Source organism: Polistes fuscatus, unplaced genomic scaffold, assembly GCF_010416935.1.
Source record: "Polistes fuscatus isolate 324 unplaced genomic scaffold, CU_Pfus_HIC Scaffold2, whole genome shotgun sequence".
Taxonomy (NCBI): Eukaryota; Metazoa; Arthropoda; class Insecta; order Hymenoptera; family Vespidae; genus Polistes; species Polistes fuscatus.
The window spans coordinates 5,200,436-5,221,574 of record NW_025113096.1 but is presented as its reverse complement, the minus strand read 5'-3'; the positions used below and the strand labels follow the sequence as shown (position 1 = coordinate 5,221,574).

The window sequence follows — 21,139 nt, the reverse complement described above, 5'->3', positions numbered from 1 at the left end:
GACCATTCTCAAAAAAAGAAAAAAATAAAGAAAAATCCTTACTTAATTTTGTAGAATGATCGTTACAACATTACAAGATGGGGAGAAGACGTTCTATTTATAAAATTAGACTTTTTGTTTCAAATTTTTCTTCTCGGTCGGTAAAGTAGAGTAGAAAGAACAAAATTAAAAAAAAACAAAAAAGAAAGAGAAGGAAGGATACGTAAAAAATATAAAGAACAACGTTATTCGTCGTTTCACTTATATCGATTAGAATTTTTCACGAGTTGAATAGAAAGAAAGACAAAAGGAGGGAAAAGAAAGTGGTAGTAGGCAGATTGGAATGTGTGGGTGAAAGATAAGAGTATGATTGCGGATAAAATTGGCTCCTTTGCGCAAAATCCCATGACCCATTTTACACGGATAACCCGTATCCGTCCATTTCGAATTTTCTTACTAGTAGGATGTATATGTGTGTGTATGTATGTTAGTTTCCATGTATACATACTTATATATACGTATATCGTAAGACCTTGGAAACCTTCCAAGAGGCGAAACTGCAGAAGAAGCTGCAGATTCGATCGACTTTCTTCTTCTACTTCTTTTTCCCCTTATTTTTTTCTTTTGCTCGTTTCGGCTCTTATTTTTTCATACATTTTTTTTTTTTTTTAATCCTTTTCTTAACTTCTTTCTTTCGTCGTTCGACTTCCTATTGACGTCGTCTTCTAACCCTTCTCTTCCATTTCTCATCCTCCCACTACTGAAAACTATCCAATTCCGAATCTTGGATTCTTTCAAATACTTCCTCCGATTGAACGTGTTTTACGTTATCCCTTCCGGTTCGGCTAATAAATCACACGATTTGGTATCGTTCGTTCTTTCGTTCGTTCTTTCGTTCATTCCATTGGTATCATCTGCGAAAGCAAGCAAGAAGATGCACACATGTGCATTCGTCGAAAGATAGACGAAGAAACCGTAGAAGGTTTTCTTTTTCAATTATTTCTTTTGGTATCCAGGAGCTTGTAAGTACATCTTTCGGGAATTCCTCGAGTGTTTCCTCTAATTGTTCTTACAATTCATTTCATTTTTTTTGTTTTGTTCTTTCATTCTTTTCTTCTACTTTCTTTTTGTAAATTTTAATTTGATGAGTTTGCTGGCCGACCTTGAACCAAGTGGTTCGACCTAATCCGCTTCGGGAAAAGGTACTTGAAATCGATCTGGACGTGGTTGATGCGTCATTCTGAGAGGCTTTGTGGAATCCTTCCTGCTAAAGCCTGCATGTTATTTTTTTATTATTATTATTTTTTCTTTTCAATGAATTTCGATTGATCTTTCGGAGAATTTATTTAGTGTCGTAATTATTTAACACTAGATTTACGGATATTTTGTTCATTATATTTCTAATGACTTACAAACATTGCTTGAATGGAGGATTGAGTAAAGGGGAGGAATTAATATTTACGTATATTTAATTAAGTAACTAAAAACTAACACATATGTTTTTAAAAAATAATATTTAAGTTACATATATATACGGTAAACAAATTTTTGTAATGAGTCAAATTGGCTCAGTCCGTAAATCTAGTGTTAAAAATGTTTTATAGATAAATTGATCATTTATTTATATAAATTTTCTTTTCTTATCAAACGTTTGTTTAATATATGCTGTTAAAAACAAAATATATATATGAAAATATGTAGTTCCTGTATGCGATAAAATAATTTAACGGCGTATGTATATAAGCGCATATTATTAGATGAAGAAAATGGTCAATAAATATGGTTAATAAAGAAACACAACGCAGACACGTATAATGAGTTAAGCATCGCGGAACAACACCACCACCATCACCAGGCTTCGGTTTGAAATTCAACTCCGTTGGATCGTTGCCCAATTACGAATCCTAACGACTTCCTTTGCTGACTCATTCTTAGGTGGAGATCGTGAAATTTGGTTCCTTCTTTGGATAGCTTGCATGTCTCTAATCAAATTTACTATTAACAACAATAATAATAATAATAGTAATAATAAAATAGTTCTCGTGGGAAAAGAGAAAATCTCTCTCGTTTCAATTAATTTTCCTTATATAAATATCATTCTTCTTTTCTATTGTTCTTACTTTTTTTTTCTTTTCCTCGAGAAAAACCACGAAAGAAAATATAATACAATTATGTCAAATTTATTTGTAAGATATTATCATCAATTTAAATTTAATAATAATTCGATCAACGAATCAAATTGTAATAATAAATAATATTTTATTTGTTATTATATTCAAATTTGTATAATCAGCAAATTGATTGAAATTACTTGGATTATTTAATTGTAAAAAAAAAATGTACGAAATATTCGTTTAATCACGAACAAAGATTTTTATCCAAAAATTGGTCGTGTTTGACCTGTAACGGTATATAATTTTAGTATTAACACTTTATCGACCGCTAGCCTATTTATCAGCTTTTGACCGCTAGCCTATTAATCGGCTTTTAACTATCGACGGTTTTTGTACAGTTGGAAAATTAGCCGGTACTGGGAGTAAATGCGCGCGCGACTAAGTCGGTACTTAGTGAGTTGCAGCCTCAACTATGAGCAGTCAATAAAGTGTTAATAAATAAAAAAAAGAAAAAAGAAACTACTGAAGTTAGATTTAATTGGAATATTACGAATGATTAAAAATTATGAATTATTTTTTAGCGGCGAGCGAGTATTGAGGTCTCGGCAACACGAACGCGGAACCAGTCAGGAAAGGCGATACAAAAGAAGTCATCGTCGTTCACCCAGCAGTGGTAGACAGCACGGACATCGTGATCGTGATCGTACCCACCTGGCGCATCCGACCTCGTCGCGTCGCGTGCGAATTCACCGACACCATGGGTCCTCCTCGCCTAGTCAGGAAAGGCATCGCCATCGTTCGCCATCATCCAGGAGTCAGGTGAGTCGGAATAGTTTCAAAGATAAAACGATTAAACGAAAACGGAATGGGAAACACGGAGGACGTCGGTAATATTATTATTTATTTTATTCTCTTTGGTTTCTTTTTTTTATATATATATTTTTTTTTCTTCGTTCGTATATATATATATGTATATGTATATGTATATGTATATGTATATGTATATATATATGTACTCGCAAATAAAATCGTACGTCGCAACGAGATTTTAATAATTATGAGATAAAATAAAAAAAACAGGGAAGGGGGCTAGTAAAAATCGTATTTTTTTTTATCGGTGCGTTACAAGAGGGGTTTTTTTTCCGTAGATCAATGAATCTCCCTGAGCCAGACCCCTCGATCTTTTATAGACAAAAATTTATATTTATCGATTATATATTTATTCTATCGAGAAATAAGATTTTGTTCTAAGAAATGAATAATGGTACTCCGTTCTTAACGTTGAATAATAATTATTCTTTATATATATATATACACTCTCTCACGTCGAACATAATAATATTATTTAGACGAATGAAAAATTCTATGTTAAACGCTTAGATTCTAGAAAGTTTTGATTTTTCAGAGAAAACCATTTAACATAGGTATAGTGATATAAACGGGAACATCTTAGCTCGTCCGTTACCTGGAAATATGAGAATCTACTTTAGCTAGCTAAGCATTTAATATACCCGTTAGGTTCATTCTCAACCTCTCTTTATTCCACTATCATTTTCTACTTCCTTTCCGAGCTAGACTACTTTCCTTTCTGCGTCGTTGCGTTTGATACGAGACACCGAAGGAGAAGTTCCTTGTGTTATACGTTTCTTCGTATATCGAAATTTAATTTTAACGTCGTTGAGATAAAAAGCAAACTGATGGAATTGAAGACGAGGATGAGGATGAGAAAGGAAATGAATAAATAAATAAATAAAGAAAGAAAGAGAACAAATTACTTTCGGGTGGATGATACGACGAGGCAAATTCTCGAACACTGGAGAAGTTAGCTGAAGTTGGTGGAGAGGAACGAAAACTCTTCTTCTTCATCTTCATCTTTTTCTTCTTCTTCTTCTTCTTTCTCTTTCTCCCTTTCTCTTTTTCGCTTGCGAACCAAAGCGAATACCGATGATTCTTCTTTCTTATACTCGGCGTCGGCTATTTTAGACCGAGGGACTATTTTCGAGGGGGACTCGGTCGTCACGCGTTTTCGCCGCGAGTTTTAGTGCGAGTTTGCGCCAGATGGCTGGTGCAACGTCTTCGTCGTCGTCGTCGTCGTCGTCGTCGTCGTCGTCGTTGTCGTTGTCGTTGTCGTTATCCTCAGGGATAAATTGTTGTTGTTGTCGTCGTCATCGTCATAATCGTCATCGTCATCGACTTTTTCCTCCTCTTTCTCCTCCTCCTGCACCTCCTTCACCACTTTCTTCTCTTATCGTTGAAAAGAGAAGAATCGATTGGAAAGTTTGAGATCGAAACGTTAACCTTCTTTCTAGTCCTCTTCGATCGATCGATATGAATCGATAATGGGTTGTTCTTGAAAAAGGATGCTCAAAGAAGATGGGTAAAAGTGTGAGGAAGATGGACAATTAATTGGATGTAAATCGTATGGAAACGACACTTATTCTCGTTTTGGGTTATTAATCATCTGACAGAAGAAGAAGAAGAAGAAGAAGAAGAAGAAACAAGACAAGGCTTTCGAAGAAGAAAATTTGGCCAATTGGAGATAAATACGTTTAGGGGATATCGAGAACGGTGTGTTGTCCCCTCTGACCCAGAAAACGTTTTAAAAGCTGGATCTAGAAATACGCGTTCCTCTTGGCAACATGCGTAAGTTTTGAGTGAGAGACAGACGTAAACTCGTTCGTGTCCATTATCATCCTATCACCACGCGAAATCTATTTTCGGCGGGTTGGGTGCATTATAAAGAAAACAAGAAGTTCAAATAGAAAACCCTAACGAGATAGAATCCATCCTGGATCATCCTGGGTGTTGGATAACATACGACGGTGGTCCACCACCAACAGCGACCACCTCGTCGTCGTCGTCATCGTCATCTTCGTTGTCTTCTTCTTTTTCGTCCGCGGTTTCATCATTTTCAACGATGAACGGACAAGAATTAGGCTTGTTGATGCCTACCGAGATTTCTTGGTGGCCAAGACAAGCTGTTGTATGGGATAATTGGTTGCCAAGGAACGTTCCGGAGATGACGACGACGATGACGACGACGACGATGACGGGGGCGACGACGATGACGACGAACATTCGTTGCTTCGACGCTAAACTCGACGTCACACCGGAGTCCAACAGCACGTCGACTTCAGAGGTAGCACGAAAAACTAGATTGAGATCTTTGGATTATTACTGTACACCTTTAATTAATTCTATCGTAATTTTTCTTTGCGTGGATCTCGACAGTGTGTGCAATTATGCTATACATTTTTTTTATTTTTTTTATTTTTTTATTTTATTCTATGCTTGTCTTGACGCGTGACCAATTACAATCCTCTATCTATTTATCTATCTATCTATCTTAATATCTATTTACTTTTCAATAAACTTTTCTCACATGCCATTTGTTTACATAAACTATATTTATAATACGTTTTAAGTAATCCTCGTATTTAAGGGGGGAAAAGCCGGTATTATTCGCGTCTTTCATTTACGATGCTCCCACAGAGAGAGCAGCGGCGTATGCGCCAACTTTTGTAGCACCGTTATGGCCGCCAACAGATACAAGCGCGCCCTCTCCTACCGCCGATTTATATTTGTCCTCCTAACGAGTCTACGAGAAAACGAGAGTTACAATTTCTCTCTCTTTCAATTCCGTTCTACACGAGTTTCTCGTCTTAGAAAATATGCTTAATCCAATTCTCCTGACGACCTATCCTTCATTCAATACTTTTAGCTAACAGTGAAATTTGTATGCAACAGAAAAATGAAGAGAACCACGGAGAAAGAGAGAGAGAAAAAAAAAGAAAAGATATTTTTATCTGATCTTTTTTTTTTTCTTTTTAGCAAATGAAAAAAAAATCTGTCAGTTATTCAAGAATTATTATTCAATTATTCTTTGGTTATATTAAGATCAACAGTAAAGTTATCTCTCTATTTGCGTGGTTCGTTGATCAAGACAGAAGATAAAATAATAAGAAGACTTACCGTAAGAGATCAATTCCGTAAGTTGATCTTCCTCGGCTTAAACGGTGTGCAGACCTTATCGTAGTAGTAATTTGATATTAGAGTTGACCTTAACACGGGTAAGAGATCACTATGTTCAAAGTAAAAGAGAAGAAGAAGAAAAAGAAGAAGAAGAAGAAAAAGGAATCGGTTCTTCGTTGGATTGGTCACTACTTTCGAATGTCCAACAAATTAAACGTTATTTCCCCCCCCCCACATTGAGCTTATTTATATATCGGTAAATCGCAGTTTGTGTACGATATCTCTCTCTCTCTCTCTCTCTCTCTCTTTCTCTCTTCCTCTCTTCCTCTGTAAGGTACACGATGACGACCTTGAAGAGACACAAGCCGAGCTTTATTAATAGTTACGCGGAGAGTCCACGAACCCGCCCACTGATATGTGCGTCTACCAACGATGTCGACGATATGCTGTGCTGTTACTACTGCTGGTATTCTAGCCGGGCCCCCGATCCTAGATCCTAATTTCTAATTCGATCTAAGCTTCCAAGCGTAATTCTCGATCGCCTTGATCGATCAATCGATCGATCGTCTGTCTGTGTGATCGATCTTTTTTTTCTTCTTATTATTATCATTATTCTTGATTTTCTTTTTGGATTGTTCTTTATATTGTTCTTCTTCTTCATCATTATTATCATGACCCACAAATATTACAATCAGTTTTTGAGGTCGCCTAGATCAACTCGTCGATGTATCTCGGTCGATGACGAACTTCAATTCCACCGAGGAGGAGACGAAATGTCTGAGAGACATTACGTCTACTTAAAGCTATCGAAACCGTTTTACATTTCGTAATCGTTTACTATCCATGTCAAGGTACTATACTAATGTAAGATGTGTTTGCATTGAGTAGGGAATTTCTATGCATCTTACAAATTAAATCATTTACCCGATATCTTAATCGCCAGGTTACGGGGGGGGGGTCGGTATATACCAGGAAGTAACGAAGCTTTGCCAATAACGAGGCCAATTTTCCTCAATTAATGAATCGTATCTCAAAACAGTTACTTTATAATAAACTCATTTCATTCCATTTATTCATTTATCAAACTAACTAACTTTTTACTAGCACCAACTTGCTAAATAAATGTTCACGATTAGATATTTTTTTTTGTCTGATAATGTATTCCATTTCAGCCCTTTTAGAATGTTTTATTCAAAGCAAAGTGCTATTTTGGAAGCAGTATACTTGTAAGTTAAACCGAGGAAGACAATTTACGTAATATTATTCGCAACCTTCTCTTTCTTCCTTAATTTTTCTTTTTTTCAAATACTTCTCCCCCTCTTTCTTTCTCACTTACTCATATACTTGCTCAGTGAAAGAGAAAGAAAGATAGTAATGTTATACGCGTGTGTATGTGTGTAGGTAAGAAAGACATCGTTAGGAGTTTGGGTGAGCGAGCGGGCTTCTTGCGATCGCTCCTCGATATTTTTAGTGCAAGAAGAGTATTTGGCGGGGCGTACCTCGGTTTACCCTCCACACCCCAGCCGCCTCCTCTCTTTCTCTCTCTTTCTCTCTTTCTCTTCTTAGTCTTCCTCTCTTTGCAAACGTTTCTCAGAGTCCTCGTCTCTGTTCGCATCGTTTTCGTCGACGTTGCTTTAGTGGCTCTGTTCGCGTCCCTCTCGATTGACGCGTTCGTCGCGATCGACTCTTAGATAGAAGAAGCAATGAGATGAGAAGAAAGTATCATCATTATCATCATCATCTTCATCATCATCATCATAATCAAGAAAGAGGAGAAGTTGTAATATTATCTTCTCTTTTTAATTCCTCAAGAATCCTCAAGAATCCTCAAGATATAATATCAAACCTTCTTCGATGATACGATAATGATTATGATATGAATAACAATGATGATATGATGCATTCTTCGATGATGATGTCTCTTCTCACGGTGAATCGGAGCAATCTTCTACTTTTTCTTCTTCTTCTTCTTGGCCCTAGACCCTGACCATTCAGAACCTCGTCCAACAGATCTAGCTATCATCCGTCCGATTAATATTCTCTACTTTTTTTGGTCTAACTTGACTCGATATTGAATATTAAACTTAACAGATCGTGTTCAACATTTTTCTCTTTTCATTCGTTTGCTGTTGAAAAAATCAGGATCAATTTAGCAAAGTGCAACAACTTGGGTGTCATCGAGTGCGTTAAGTTTTATTGAAAGAATTGAAAATCGTTTCTATCTAGTCTCGATAACATCACTTATCATATTTTTGTGTTCTTTTTTTTTTTCAATTCGAGTCGAGCATGAAAAATCGATTTTGCTGAGGGGAGTATCGATCAAGTCGACCGTACCTCGGACGGTCGACTAATAATCGACGAAAGAATTTTAAACAAGATTCTCTAGCATTTTTTACTCATCATCGCCAGTAAAACAGCAGCAAGATGTTCATATTCGCTCAACGCGACGGTATGTCGACGAACAGTAACAGCAGACAAGTATCTACAGCACGACGTAATCGTTACGCTCGTTCATCGACAACGACCAGCGTAACACAGCTTTTAACAGATTCCTGCAGTAATTTACTGCAACGATTGACCACCAGGGTACGTGGCACTTCAACAGCCAACGACCGATCGATCGGAACAAGACGATCACCTCTCAATGCCAGCAATTATCTTACCAATGCAAGAACTAGATTAGAAGACAAGTATTCTTCAATATTGGACAAGTATACCAATAGGAAAACTATCGATGATAAGGAAAAGAGTATAGATTATGGTAGTAATATCAATGTTGCTGCTGCTGCCGCTGCAGCTGGTTATTTTCGAAGGAAGGACGAACGGGAACATAGTTTTCATCGAAGAGATTCTTACGGCAGGGATGAAAAAACATTGGAACCATCGTTGCCACGATCGGTCATTAAAAGTACTGCCAATGTACTTCTAAGTGAGAAAGCTTATCCATACGTCAGTTCTGTAACTAATAAAGAATTGAAACGTGAGAAAACACCTGGTTATCGTAGGACATCGGATAGACAAACTTTATTAGGTTCGGAAGCTTACCGACGTTACGGTAGACACAAATCCGGTCACGCTGAGACACGCAGTAGAAAGGTCAGACCACATCGGAATGGTAAAAGCGAACAACTCGATTGCAAGTCGACCTCTTCTCTTAGATCTTTAGCTCGGCCAAGCAGAGTCGAACCTTTGAGCTTAGTTGCTGGCAAGGAAGTTCTTAACGATCCAGAGAAAACACCAACCGATGATGGTGTTGTTGCTGCTGCTGCTGTTGATTGTACTGATGCTATATCAAAGAACGAGCTAAAGAATACCGAAATTAACGAACAAGAAGAAGAAATTGATCCTGCTATTTCCGAAAGAGCAGCCAAACGCAAAGAGATTCAAAGTTTGATTATGAAATACGCGGCTATGGATGAAGCTTTCAGCGAAATTGCTACTACCGGTGGTGGTGGTGGTGGTGGTGGTGGTGGTGGTGGTGGTGGTCAAGGAAAAAATGCTAAACCAAGTACTACCGATATCATCGCTAGCAAGTATAAGAAGAATACTCATGGTAGTAATAACACAAAGGATATTATCACGAAGAATTCATACGCGTCAAATATTTCTTCTTCCTCTTCTACTGTCATTAACGAGTTGGATTCGAATCACGCGATCGTAAGTTGTCGAGCCACGAGCAATGATATCTTGCTGTTGCTGTTGTTATCGATAATTATTGTAATATAATAATAATAATAATTATGATCATGATAATAATAAGGATCATCAATTCGTTTCCATCCAAACGATTCCTTTTTTTTATATATATATCCCTGTGAGATTTAATTTATCCATTGCACACTGCTTTCATTTAATATTTTGTTGTTGTTTTTTTGGTTTATAAATGATCAATACGAAAATTCGTTTAGATGATATTATATGTCATTGAAATATATCAAACGTCTTTTCGTGCTTCCAAAGATTTTCGATATTTGGCACGCTGGTGGGTAAATTTCACGATTTGCGCGTCTTTTCAACATTTTCTCAAAAAGATCATCATCGTCGCGAATTAGTGTGCTTTTAAAATTGGAAACGTTTGACGTCCGCAACGTTGGATATACATACAGGATGTTTCATTTTAATCGATTCCACAAAAACATCGACATTTTTATTCTTAGCGCAACAAATGGAAAGATTTTTCTTATTTATTTCTTTTTTGGTTTTTGTTTTATGAGAAAAATTAAAAAAGAAATTACGCAAACAAGTTAGAAATAAACGTTTGTAAAATTTTACATGCAAGATATAGTTCACCAGCACGCAAAATTTCGACTCGTGTTGCAAAAAATAATGCTGCACGTCCTGTAATAATAACAATCCCGTGTTTGCGTGAGAGAGTTTTTTCTTCGTGTACTTAGAACCATAAACTCCTGCTCGATCTCGAGTTTTTTTATTTTTTAACAATCAAACTAAAGTAATACTACAAGTTTGTGCTTAATAAAAAAGAAAAAAACATATCGATCGAATCTTATCGACATTATAACAAACGTTTTCTCTTGAAAAACAATTATTTAAAATACTTGAATTATTAAAAATAATTCAAATTCTTGAATTAGATCAACTAAATATGTTTCCAAGTATGCTTTTTCTAAATTTCGATTGCCATGAAAAATTTAGTTCTTTTTTTTTTCTTTTACACAATCCTCGATAAGACGAAGATCGAGATCACGTTTGTTGGTTTCTTTTTATTCCATAATTGTTTCTTTTTTCTCTTATTATTATTAATATTAGCGTGTTTCACGCGTATGATAATTGGGGGATCGTAGTGGCACGCTAACTTTCTACCCACGTAAGTATATTTAACATATATATTTGTGAGCTTTTTCGACACGAGTCAAGAGTAACGAAAGTAAGATATAAGTTAATTATTTAATTAATAATAATAATTATTAAAAAAAAAAAACAGAATAATATTAACTGACATGCGAACGGAGTACCATTTTCTCGTTTTTCATTTCGTTATACAACTTTATATATAATGAAACAATAATAGCATATTCTATCTTTTCTATCCTAGTTATTATAATATTACTATAATATAATTACTATATATATTAACATTTAAAAAGGAAAAAGGGGTAATGGCTTATAATCGGGAGAAATCGCGATAAATTTCAAGATAAAATTAAATATATATATATACATTATATATATCAATACATGCATGTGTTGGTTTTTAATAATCGTAAAAGTATAATCGGTTATAATAATCGTTCTAGACAAATAGAATATTAACGCGTTTTACATACAATATCGTATCGACTCGAGAAACAACACGTGTTGATACTTTCTCTACTTTTTCTCTATCCGCTTATCGTACATATTATCATATAGAATATAGATATGTATTAATTAGTTTATCGTCGTTCGATATTGTACATAAATATATACATATATGTGTATAAAAATGTATATATATATATACATATATATATATAAAATTCGTCGTAGTTATCGAGACGGCTTTGCGTATCCTTGAGACACGAAAAATCGAATTAAATAACGGGGAGTTAGGTTTAAATCGATAGTTATTGTATAATCGGAGGGGGAGGGGGAAAGTAAAAACGGGATAGAAAATATAATGTCGGATTAATAATTAGACGTATGACGGGGGTGCGAGTTACGATGGTATAATTAATAATAAATACAATGAAGAGAATATAATTAATAATAATAATAATAAGAGTAATATATATATATATATATAAAATCAATATAATAATAAATATATATATATATATATGGTAAAGATGATAATAATAATAATAATAATAATAATAATAATAATAATAATAATATACATAATAATAATATAATCGTACTATAAATAAAATACGGGTAAAATAGAGAAAAAAAAAAGAAAAAAAAGTAAGGGTTATATTTAAAAGAAAGAAAAACGAAAAAATATGTGCTTTGTGCCGATGGTAAATTCGTAACCGCAACTTTCTGACTTGGCAAACCATTTTGCCCTCTCCCCTTTCTCTCTGATTGTTGGGTTACCATCTCCGTTGTAATGGAATGGAATGGAATGGAAATGGCTATGGCACACGGATTGGTCACTATGGTCGACTGGGCACTCGGATTGTGGTTGGTCTCTCTCTCTCTCTGTCTCGATGATGATGATGATGATGAAAATGATGATGATGATGATGATGATGATGATAATGATGACGATAACGATGACGATAATGACGGTGTATCCCTCCTGTTCCTCCCCCCACCGACACACTCTAACGTTCGTCCGTGGTTACACACGTCCTCTGCCGCGTGTTACACGGGTCTCTCCGCCCCTTGTGGTGGTGGTGGTGATGACGGTGACGATGGTGGTGTGGATGACGGTGTGTGGCGATCGGTTGACGCGATGTCGGTTGGTGACATGGGATGTGGACAACAACAACAACACCCTTCACCTGATGGATGATCAATGGCAACAACTCGACAACCAACCTCCAACAACCTCAACAACAACAACCTCAACAACAACCTATCAACGACAACTGCGCAACTTCAACGACGACGACGACGACGACAACCAACGCCAATGGGGTCATCTTCATTCATCTACAATTGGGGCCTACTATCATCAACCAACCATGTTGGGGTCTCACGAACACACCTAACCCCCAACCCCCGGGCCTTAATGAAACGAAACGGCACACGCTACTCCGGGTGTATCTCTCGGGGTTGGTTTGGTCCTCTTCTTCTTCTTCTTCTTCTGTCTCTGTTGGCACCGTGCCCTCCTTCTTCTTCTTCTTCGCCAACGCCAACGCCAACGCCGCCGCCGCCGCCGATACCGATTACGCCGGCCCATATAGAGCCCACGACCGCCCTCCGTTGAGGACGACGAAGACGGCCACCTTGTTTACCAATCCGGCGACATCCTGGCAAATAGATGTTCGTGAATACATGAATACACTCATTGTAGTAGATTTAAGCGAGCCCGAGATCGATCGATTCGATCGGTCAATCGGACGGTTGTTTATATATATTATTATTATTCCATTTTTAATATCCGGTATTCTCTCTTTCTCTCTCTCTCTTTCTCTCTTTCGGGAAACCAAATCTGTCTCTCTCTCTCTCTCTCTCTCTCTTTTTCTCTTTCTTTCTATCTTTCTTTTTCTTTTCACCTCTTCAAAGATTTTTCATCGTTTCCTTTCACCCCCTTCTCTTCTCTCTTTCTCACTTTTAAACACACATACCTTTTCTTTCTTTTTCTTTTCACCTCTCGAAAGATCTTGGATCGTTTCCACCACCCCTTCCCTTCTCTCTTTCTCTCTCTTTGTTTTTCCTTAACTATATCTATCTCCTTGTCCAACTCATAGACATCATCATGGACTGCTAACTAATACCTATATACATACATACATACATAAATATATAGATACACCATGAACGAAAATAGAATTTAACACCTCGCTCGTTAAAGTCTCGTGTTAGAGAATGTTTTAACTCTCTGCAATCGAGATTGCTCTTTTAGTTTGAATACACTCATAAGTTATACAATATATATGTATGTGTATGTGTGTGTGTGGGTATGGGTGTGTGTTAACTCTTGTTACATATCTTATCTCGACCAGATGGTACATTACTATATTGTATTCCCCCATACAATCGTTTATCTATTACTTTTTTTCCTTTCTTTCTTTCTTTCTTTCTTTCTTTCTTTCTTGATTTGTATTTAGAAAAAAAAAAAAGGAAACAGAAAATCATTCACCCCCTCTTAGGAAAGATGATCTATTTACGCGAGCAGTAAATTCTACTATCTCTATTTTTAAATTCGCACTTAAATTCTTTACACACTTCTCAATGATTTTTTTTTTTACGTTCGTCGATCAGTAATAGTTAACCAATAACATACTTTAACGGTTAAACATGATCGTAAATAGAAAGAAGAAGGAAGTGTTAGAAAGTATTTTCTGTTTAGTCAAACTAGTTTTTCTTTTTTTTTTTCTTTGATTCTTTCAGAAACGAATTAGCAAACGTAACGCATCTCTTCTTTCATTATTATTATCATTAGTATTATTTTCTTTTTTATTTTTTCTTTTTTTCTTTTAATTAAATCTTTTTTCCTCATCCTTCCCAATGAAATGATGATACATTTTTTCCTTTTTTTTTCTTTTTTTACGGAACGATTTGATTAAAGGGAGATTAATTCACGAGGAGAGACGGAGAGACACGAGGAGGGGGGAGAAGAGACGTTTGAAGAAAGAAAAAAAATAAATAAATATGTCGTGTATAATATAGAAATCGAGGAAAAACAAAATAGAATTGGAAAAAAATTTCTTAAAGTAATGGTTTTTAAAAGAAAGAAAGAAGAAAAAGAAATAGAAATAGAAGTATATACGTAAATTACGTTAATGATAAAGTAATAGGAAAATAATATAAAGGAAATTTAGTTCGCGTTATCTCCTCCTCGACACACATACACAAACACACACACATGTATTTTATTATATTTATATAATGCGTCTTCCTTCAGTTGAGACGTAATTTCTTTTTATCGTCTATGAGAATGTAATCCACTTTGGCATTTACTCTCTCTTTTCTCGGCGGTTATTTCTCTCTCTCTCTCTCTCTCTCTCTCTCTCTCTCTCTCTCTCAATCATTTTCTTAATCTTTGTATTTCTATGTTTATTTTAATTTCTTACTTTTGTTTTCTTATTACGTACATACACACACACACACACACAGATAATTTTCTATTTCTTTCTCTCGTTGCACTTTTGTCGACAAAAGCAAAAACAAACAAAAAAATTAGTATGTTTTAATTGCACTTTTAAATAACGTTACACGTTAGGCAGAAAAGAAAAAACTAAACACACACACACAAGTTCTTCCTTTCCCTCTCCCTTTTTTTTTCCAACACACACGCGACGCGTTCTCTAGGTATCATCCTTCTCGCTTAAATTTTAAATTACGAGATTAACCGTCCGGTGTGGGAGACAGTAAATGCCTCTTCCTCCCGTTCACCATACTGCTGTCTTCTTTGATTATTATTATTTAAACGGGCCCATAGGAACATATAGTAGTAGCAGTGTATTACAATAGGGTCGACCGAGAGTAAAGTTTGACAAAAAAAAGTAATAATAATAATAATAATAAAAAAGAGAACCCAAAAAGAAAATATAGAAAAGAAAAAAAAAGAAGAGTCAGCAGCAGTGTTGTGTCGAATATTATTTTCGAGCCAACCGTTCGAACGAATAACGTTCTTTTTTTTTTTAATTTTTTTTTCGCACTCTTTTCTTCACGTTCGTTCGTTCGTTCACTTATATGTATATATATATGTATGTATTGTATACATGTATATATATACATATATATATATATATATATCCGCGTGTATATAAATGGATCCGACCGAACGCCCACGCGGAAGAAGTCTCGTTCTAGTTTCGTCTCTCGAAAGTGTCCTTGCTTTCCTTCGGGAAGGCCTTCTTCTTCCTCTTCCTTCCCTACCCTCACACACTCCCTACTTTTTTACTCTTCTTTTTCTTCTTCTTCTTCTTCTATTTTCTCTCTCTCTCTCTGTCTCTCTCTTTCCTTCTTTCATTTTTTTATTTGCATATTTCAATCTAATTAATTTTCTATTTTTTAATATCCTAGGTTTTATGACTCACAATCAATTTATTTTTATTCGTTTTCATTATTAGAGATACATTATTTTCTTTTTTATATATATAATAATCATGCATATCTTTTTGAAGGTGAACAAGAGGTTTCCCTCTTTCTCTTCCACCCCTCCCTCTCCTAATTCTTTTATTGAATTTCTTTCTCTTTGTTTTTTTGTCTTTCTCTCTCTCTCTCTCTCTCTCTCTGTCTCTCTCTCTTTCTCTCTCTCTCTCTCTCTCTCTCTCTCTCTCTCTCTCGGTACATAATAATATACACGGATACGCGTGATAATCGAGAACGAGAGATCTTTTTCGTGGGCGCAAGGTCTGTGTCGCGCCCTATAACTTACCCTGTTTTTTACATTGCAGATAAAGTACTGGCCACCCTAGGAGAGGGTACTTTTGGAAAAGTTGTCAAGGTTAAGGACTTGCAAATGTAAGTGCCAGCTCACATAAACACCTACGTAGGTAACCTACTCGCGTCGTGTATATATATATATATATCCTTTAATTCTTTAAAAAAAAACAAATATGTTATTTTTATATATTTATATATACACACACACACACACACATACATATCAAACATACATGCATTAATATACATCTCCACTTGCATATATTATTTTTATTTTTTTTTGTTATAAATTTTCCTCTACTATTTATCCATTCGCGTGTTCGCGAGTCTTATAAACCTCAAGAGAAAAATTCACACACACACACACACATACATAGAGAGGACACGTGCATAGATTATATATGCATACAAGCATCACACGTATATGTCATCCCAAGTGGCGTATTGTACGTGGAAACACGAATTCGCCTTTGGGATATCAGAAATAGACACGCTCTGTACTGTCGCGAGTAGTTGCAATAATAGGATGGCCTTGCACTTTGTTTTACCAGGCAACCGTCGTCATACCACGTTCTCTCTCTCTCTCAGTGGCGTCTTGCAAAAATTGAGTGACGAAATTGCTTAGAGGGATGAGAAACTACACCTCTAACACTCTCACATTTCATCTTCTTTCATCTATCTCTAATTTTGTTTGTTTGTTTGTTTTAATTATCTCGAGACTATCCAAACACACACACACACAACGCACGCACGCACACACATATACACATACATACAAAAAGAAAAAAAGGAAAATGAGACTTAGGAAAGAATTCGGCTCGATTTAGAGCATAACTATGGTCGGACGAAATTCCAACGTTTTTCGTTGTTTCCAACTAACACTTGGATTACTTTTGTTTCTTCACACAGGGATCACGTAATGGCTCTCAAGATTATCAAGAACGTTGAGAAGTACCGTGAAGCTGCGAAGCTCGAGATCAACGCATTGGAGAAGATTGCCGCTAAGGATCCCGAGGGACATCAGTTAGTATTTGAAATGCAATTAAAAAAAACCGACTACTACGAGGAGAGAAGGGCAACAGTGAAATCCCTTTTCTTTCTTATGAAACCCGCTATCTACTACCACTACTACTACTACTGCTATTAACTACCCGTTCGTTCGTTGAACAATTTGTTTTAATTTTGATTTTAATCTTGCCTATGTTTTGCCCGTTTGTTTTAGTTTGTGTGTCAAAATGTTAGACTGGTTCAATTATCATGGACACATGTGTATCGCCTTCGAGATGCTTGGCTTGAGCGTTTTCGATTTTTTGGTAAATATATTTTGATCTATTATAAATATAATATAATCGTCGAATAAAATATATGAATAATATTTTTTGACATAAATTTATATATATATGTATATGTATGTATGTGTATATATATCTATCTTATTTGTTATTTTAACTGTGATCATTTCTTTTTTTTTTATTTTTCTAAAAAAAGAAAAATACGATGATGTTACAGAGAGACAACAATTATCAACCCTACCCATTGGAACATGTTAGGCATATGGGTTATCAGCTTTGCTATGCAGTCAAGTTTTTACACGACAACAAACTTACGCACACCGATCTTAAACCCGAAAATATCCTATTCGTAGATTCCGATTACGATAGCACGTACAATAATAAAAAGGTGAGTCACATTTTTTAATGTTTTATTATATTATTTTTAGTTTCTTTTTTTTCTCTTTTTTTTTTACCACGCATCTTTTTCGCCACGTTAACGAAAAAACGTTCTCACTGTCTCTCGATCCCCCGGTACGTACACAAAGATGATTTATTACTAAACTATTTCAAAAAGTTCTTTCTTTTTAAGCGAAAAGATGTAAGGCGTGTTAAAAGGACCGACATCAGACTAATCGATTTTGGCAGTGCTACGTTTGATCATGAACACCATAGCACAATTGTTAGTACAAGACATTATAGAGCACCTGAAGTCATTTTAGGTAATTAACATAAATATATGATAGTATTTGTCTTTTGTTTTTTCTTTTTTTTTTATATAATGATTTACTTTTAAAATTAAACATTCATTTCTTTTCTTACAGAATTAGGATGGTCTCAACCTTGCGATGTATGGTCTATTGGTTGCATTCTATTTGAATTGTACTTGGGTATAACTTTATTCCAAACTCACGATAATCGTGAACATTTAGCTATGATGGAACGTATATTAGGTACAATTCCACATCGTATGGCCCGAAAAACAAAGACGAAGTATTTCTATTATGGTAAATTAGATTGGGATGACAAAAGTTCGGCCGGCAGATATGTTCGCGATAATTGTAAACCTTTATACGTAAGTTTTAATATTTTATTTAATCGTAAAGAGTTTCCTCGTTAATCCTTGAATCGCGTTAGCTCATTTGCATCATCATATTATATAGTTTCTTTAAATACATGATTAAATATCACCAATCACAGAGGTGTATATTCAAAAACCTACAATCGGCGGCTTGTATCTGTCGCCGTGCATAAAATTAAATTATTCTGTTGGAAACTTTTTTGCTTAGAAAGAAAAACATGAAAAAGGTTAACCTTAAAAGATAAAAGTACTTGGCATTCAAAATAACGAGACATAAGCGTTACAACGTCAGTAAAATACAGATATATGCATTTTACGTACGTCATGTTCAAAGTTGTATTGAACTTTTTCCTTTCTTTTTTCTTTTTATTGTAAATACATACGCGATAAATAGAAAACACTAATGTCACTAAAATAGCACCAGTTAATGATACTTTCTAACAGAAATTCGCATACGGATTATTCCAAATTCTGTGATAATTAATGACAATCATTGTTTGCTTATTATTGATTACCCTTGCATATACAAATGGTTATTACAGCGTTATTTGTTGTCGGACGACGAGGAACATCGACAATTGTTCGATCTTATTAAAAGGATGTTGGAGTATGAACCATCGATAAGGATAGCATTAAAGGATGCCTTGCAACATCCATTTTTCGATGCGCTTCCGGCGCATCAAAGATTAACGGATCAACGTGCAGCCGGTGATTCACAACAAAGTCACGAACGATCGCATTCGCTCTCTCGATGAAGCTAGGAAAGGGACCGACTTCCGTACTGGACAGACACTATTAATAATAAGAAGAAAATGAATAATAATAATAATAATAATAATAATAATAGTCATAATAATAATATTATTAATATTAATAATTATAACAAAAATAATCCACTCTCAACGATATTACTGCCCTACGTTTTAGTACTCGTTTTCTCTTTATCCAATTTTTGTTCGAGTCTCTCAACAATAATGACTGTTCTTAGTTGTTGTTGTTGTTATTGTTGTTGTCGTCGTCGTTGTCGTTGTCGTTGTTGTTGTTGCTCTATTCGAATAACTCGATGACACGTAGATAATTTTTATGCGCGGAAACATCTGGAATGTTGAAAAGGAAAGGAAAGGTAAGAAAAGAAAAGAAAAGAAATAAAATGGAAAGGACATTAAACAAAAACTAAAAATCTCTTAAGCTGATTTATTAATAATAATAATAATAATAATAATAACAATAATTCAGCGATATTATTCATATAGAGCCTATATAAGAATTGGTACTAGATAAAAATAGAAAACGAGTACTACTACTGCAGAGCGTGCATACCAGCAAAGGGATACAAAAGAAAACAAAAAAAAATAAATGATGGAAGAGGGTTATGCCAAATAGCGAAATTTGGTGGACTTGGGTCGCAAGAGAACGTTGTTGTTGTATGCGTGTGATAAATATATTTCGACGATTCGTAGGGCCTTTTTCACCGGGTCGATTTTGACGCGCGTTATATTATCTCGTGGTTTATTTCTCGGACCACCAATATAATATATAATAATAATAATAATAATAACAATAACGATTAAAATTAATAATAATAATAATTATTATAATACTGATAATAATATACTGCTAAATTTCAAACGCACCAAGATCCTTTTCTCTAACTTACTGGCATCGGAAGTCAGTCAGTGTCTGTTGTGCGTGTGTGTGTGTCTGCTCAGTCTAGCGTAACAGAGTCCCATAAATAATAAAATTGTAAAACACATTTTCTATAAAAAAAAAAAAATGAATTGAAATGAAATGAAAAGAAAAGAAAAAAAAATAATTAAAAGGATTAAAAACCCTTCTGTACATTTTGCCTTTAATTTTATTATGATGTTATTATTATATAGAACAACAAAGTTTAGAGTTAAATAAAAAAAAAAAATAATCATTACTTGAGAGAGTGAAGGAGGGAGGGAAGTCGTAGTTTATAATCTATTTGTTATGATGATCGTGACGAAATGTAGTAGTAAGTTTCGGATCCTTAGATTATAAGATCGTAGACAATTGCGTACGTGTTTGAATAAAAGAGAATATAGAAAAAGAGAGAATATGTGTGTGCGTGTGTGTGAGAGAGAATGACGAGTGTAATTAGTAAAAAATTCAAATGAACGCCAATCCCCATTATCATAAAAATACATAAAACTTTATCGTTCAACTATCCAAATGATTATTATCATTATTTTATGTAATGCAAAATACTTTGAATTATTATATATATTGTTGTTATCATCTTTGGAGGTCACATATTATATATATAGATAAAACGTTTTATTCATTTCTTTGGTCAAACGTATGAAATTAGATTTTATTTTTCACGAAATAACTTGATTATTCATGAATTTATAGGCTGTACTCTACTTGCGTCTGAAAGGATAAAGGAACGCCATTTGTTCCTTAGTCGTTTCTATTGACTCAATACAACGAGGATTTATCGTGTATATTAAATTTAATATAGCGTCTGTACCTCATTTGATGATACAATGTGTGAGATACATGTTTTATTATAGCGAAAGCATTTCTCGACTAGTGTTATGTCATCACTAGAAGTGATACTAACGCAAGTGTTTTCTCCTTTCTTCTTTATTATTATTATTATTATTATTATTATTATTATTATTGCTATTATTATCATTATTATTATTATTATTATAATTATAATTATAATTATAATTATAATTATAAATGCA

General features: G+C 34.8%; 1 protein-coding gene across 1 annotated transcript; it reads left to right on the top strand.

The window, feature by feature from the left end:
* The first annotated feature begins 7,438 nt into the window (after positions 1–7,438).
* LOC122516925 (serine/threonine-protein kinase Doa) lies at positions 7,439–19,551 on the top strand. Its single transcript, XM_043635160.1, has 9 exons — positions 7,439–9,722; positions 12,917–12,995; positions 16,079–16,145; positions 16,977–17,090; positions 17,290–17,380; positions 17,577–17,747; positions 17,931–18,060; positions 18,163–18,413; positions 18,962–19,551. The coding sequence occupies exons 1-9, from the start codon at positions 8,490–8,492 to the stop codon at positions 19,172–19,174; spliced, it is 2,349 nt and encodes a 782-aa protein (XP_043491095.1). The 5' UTR covers positions 7,439–8,489; the 3' UTR covers positions 19,175–19,551.
* The last annotated feature ends 1,588 nt before the right edge of the window (positions 19,552–21,139 follow it).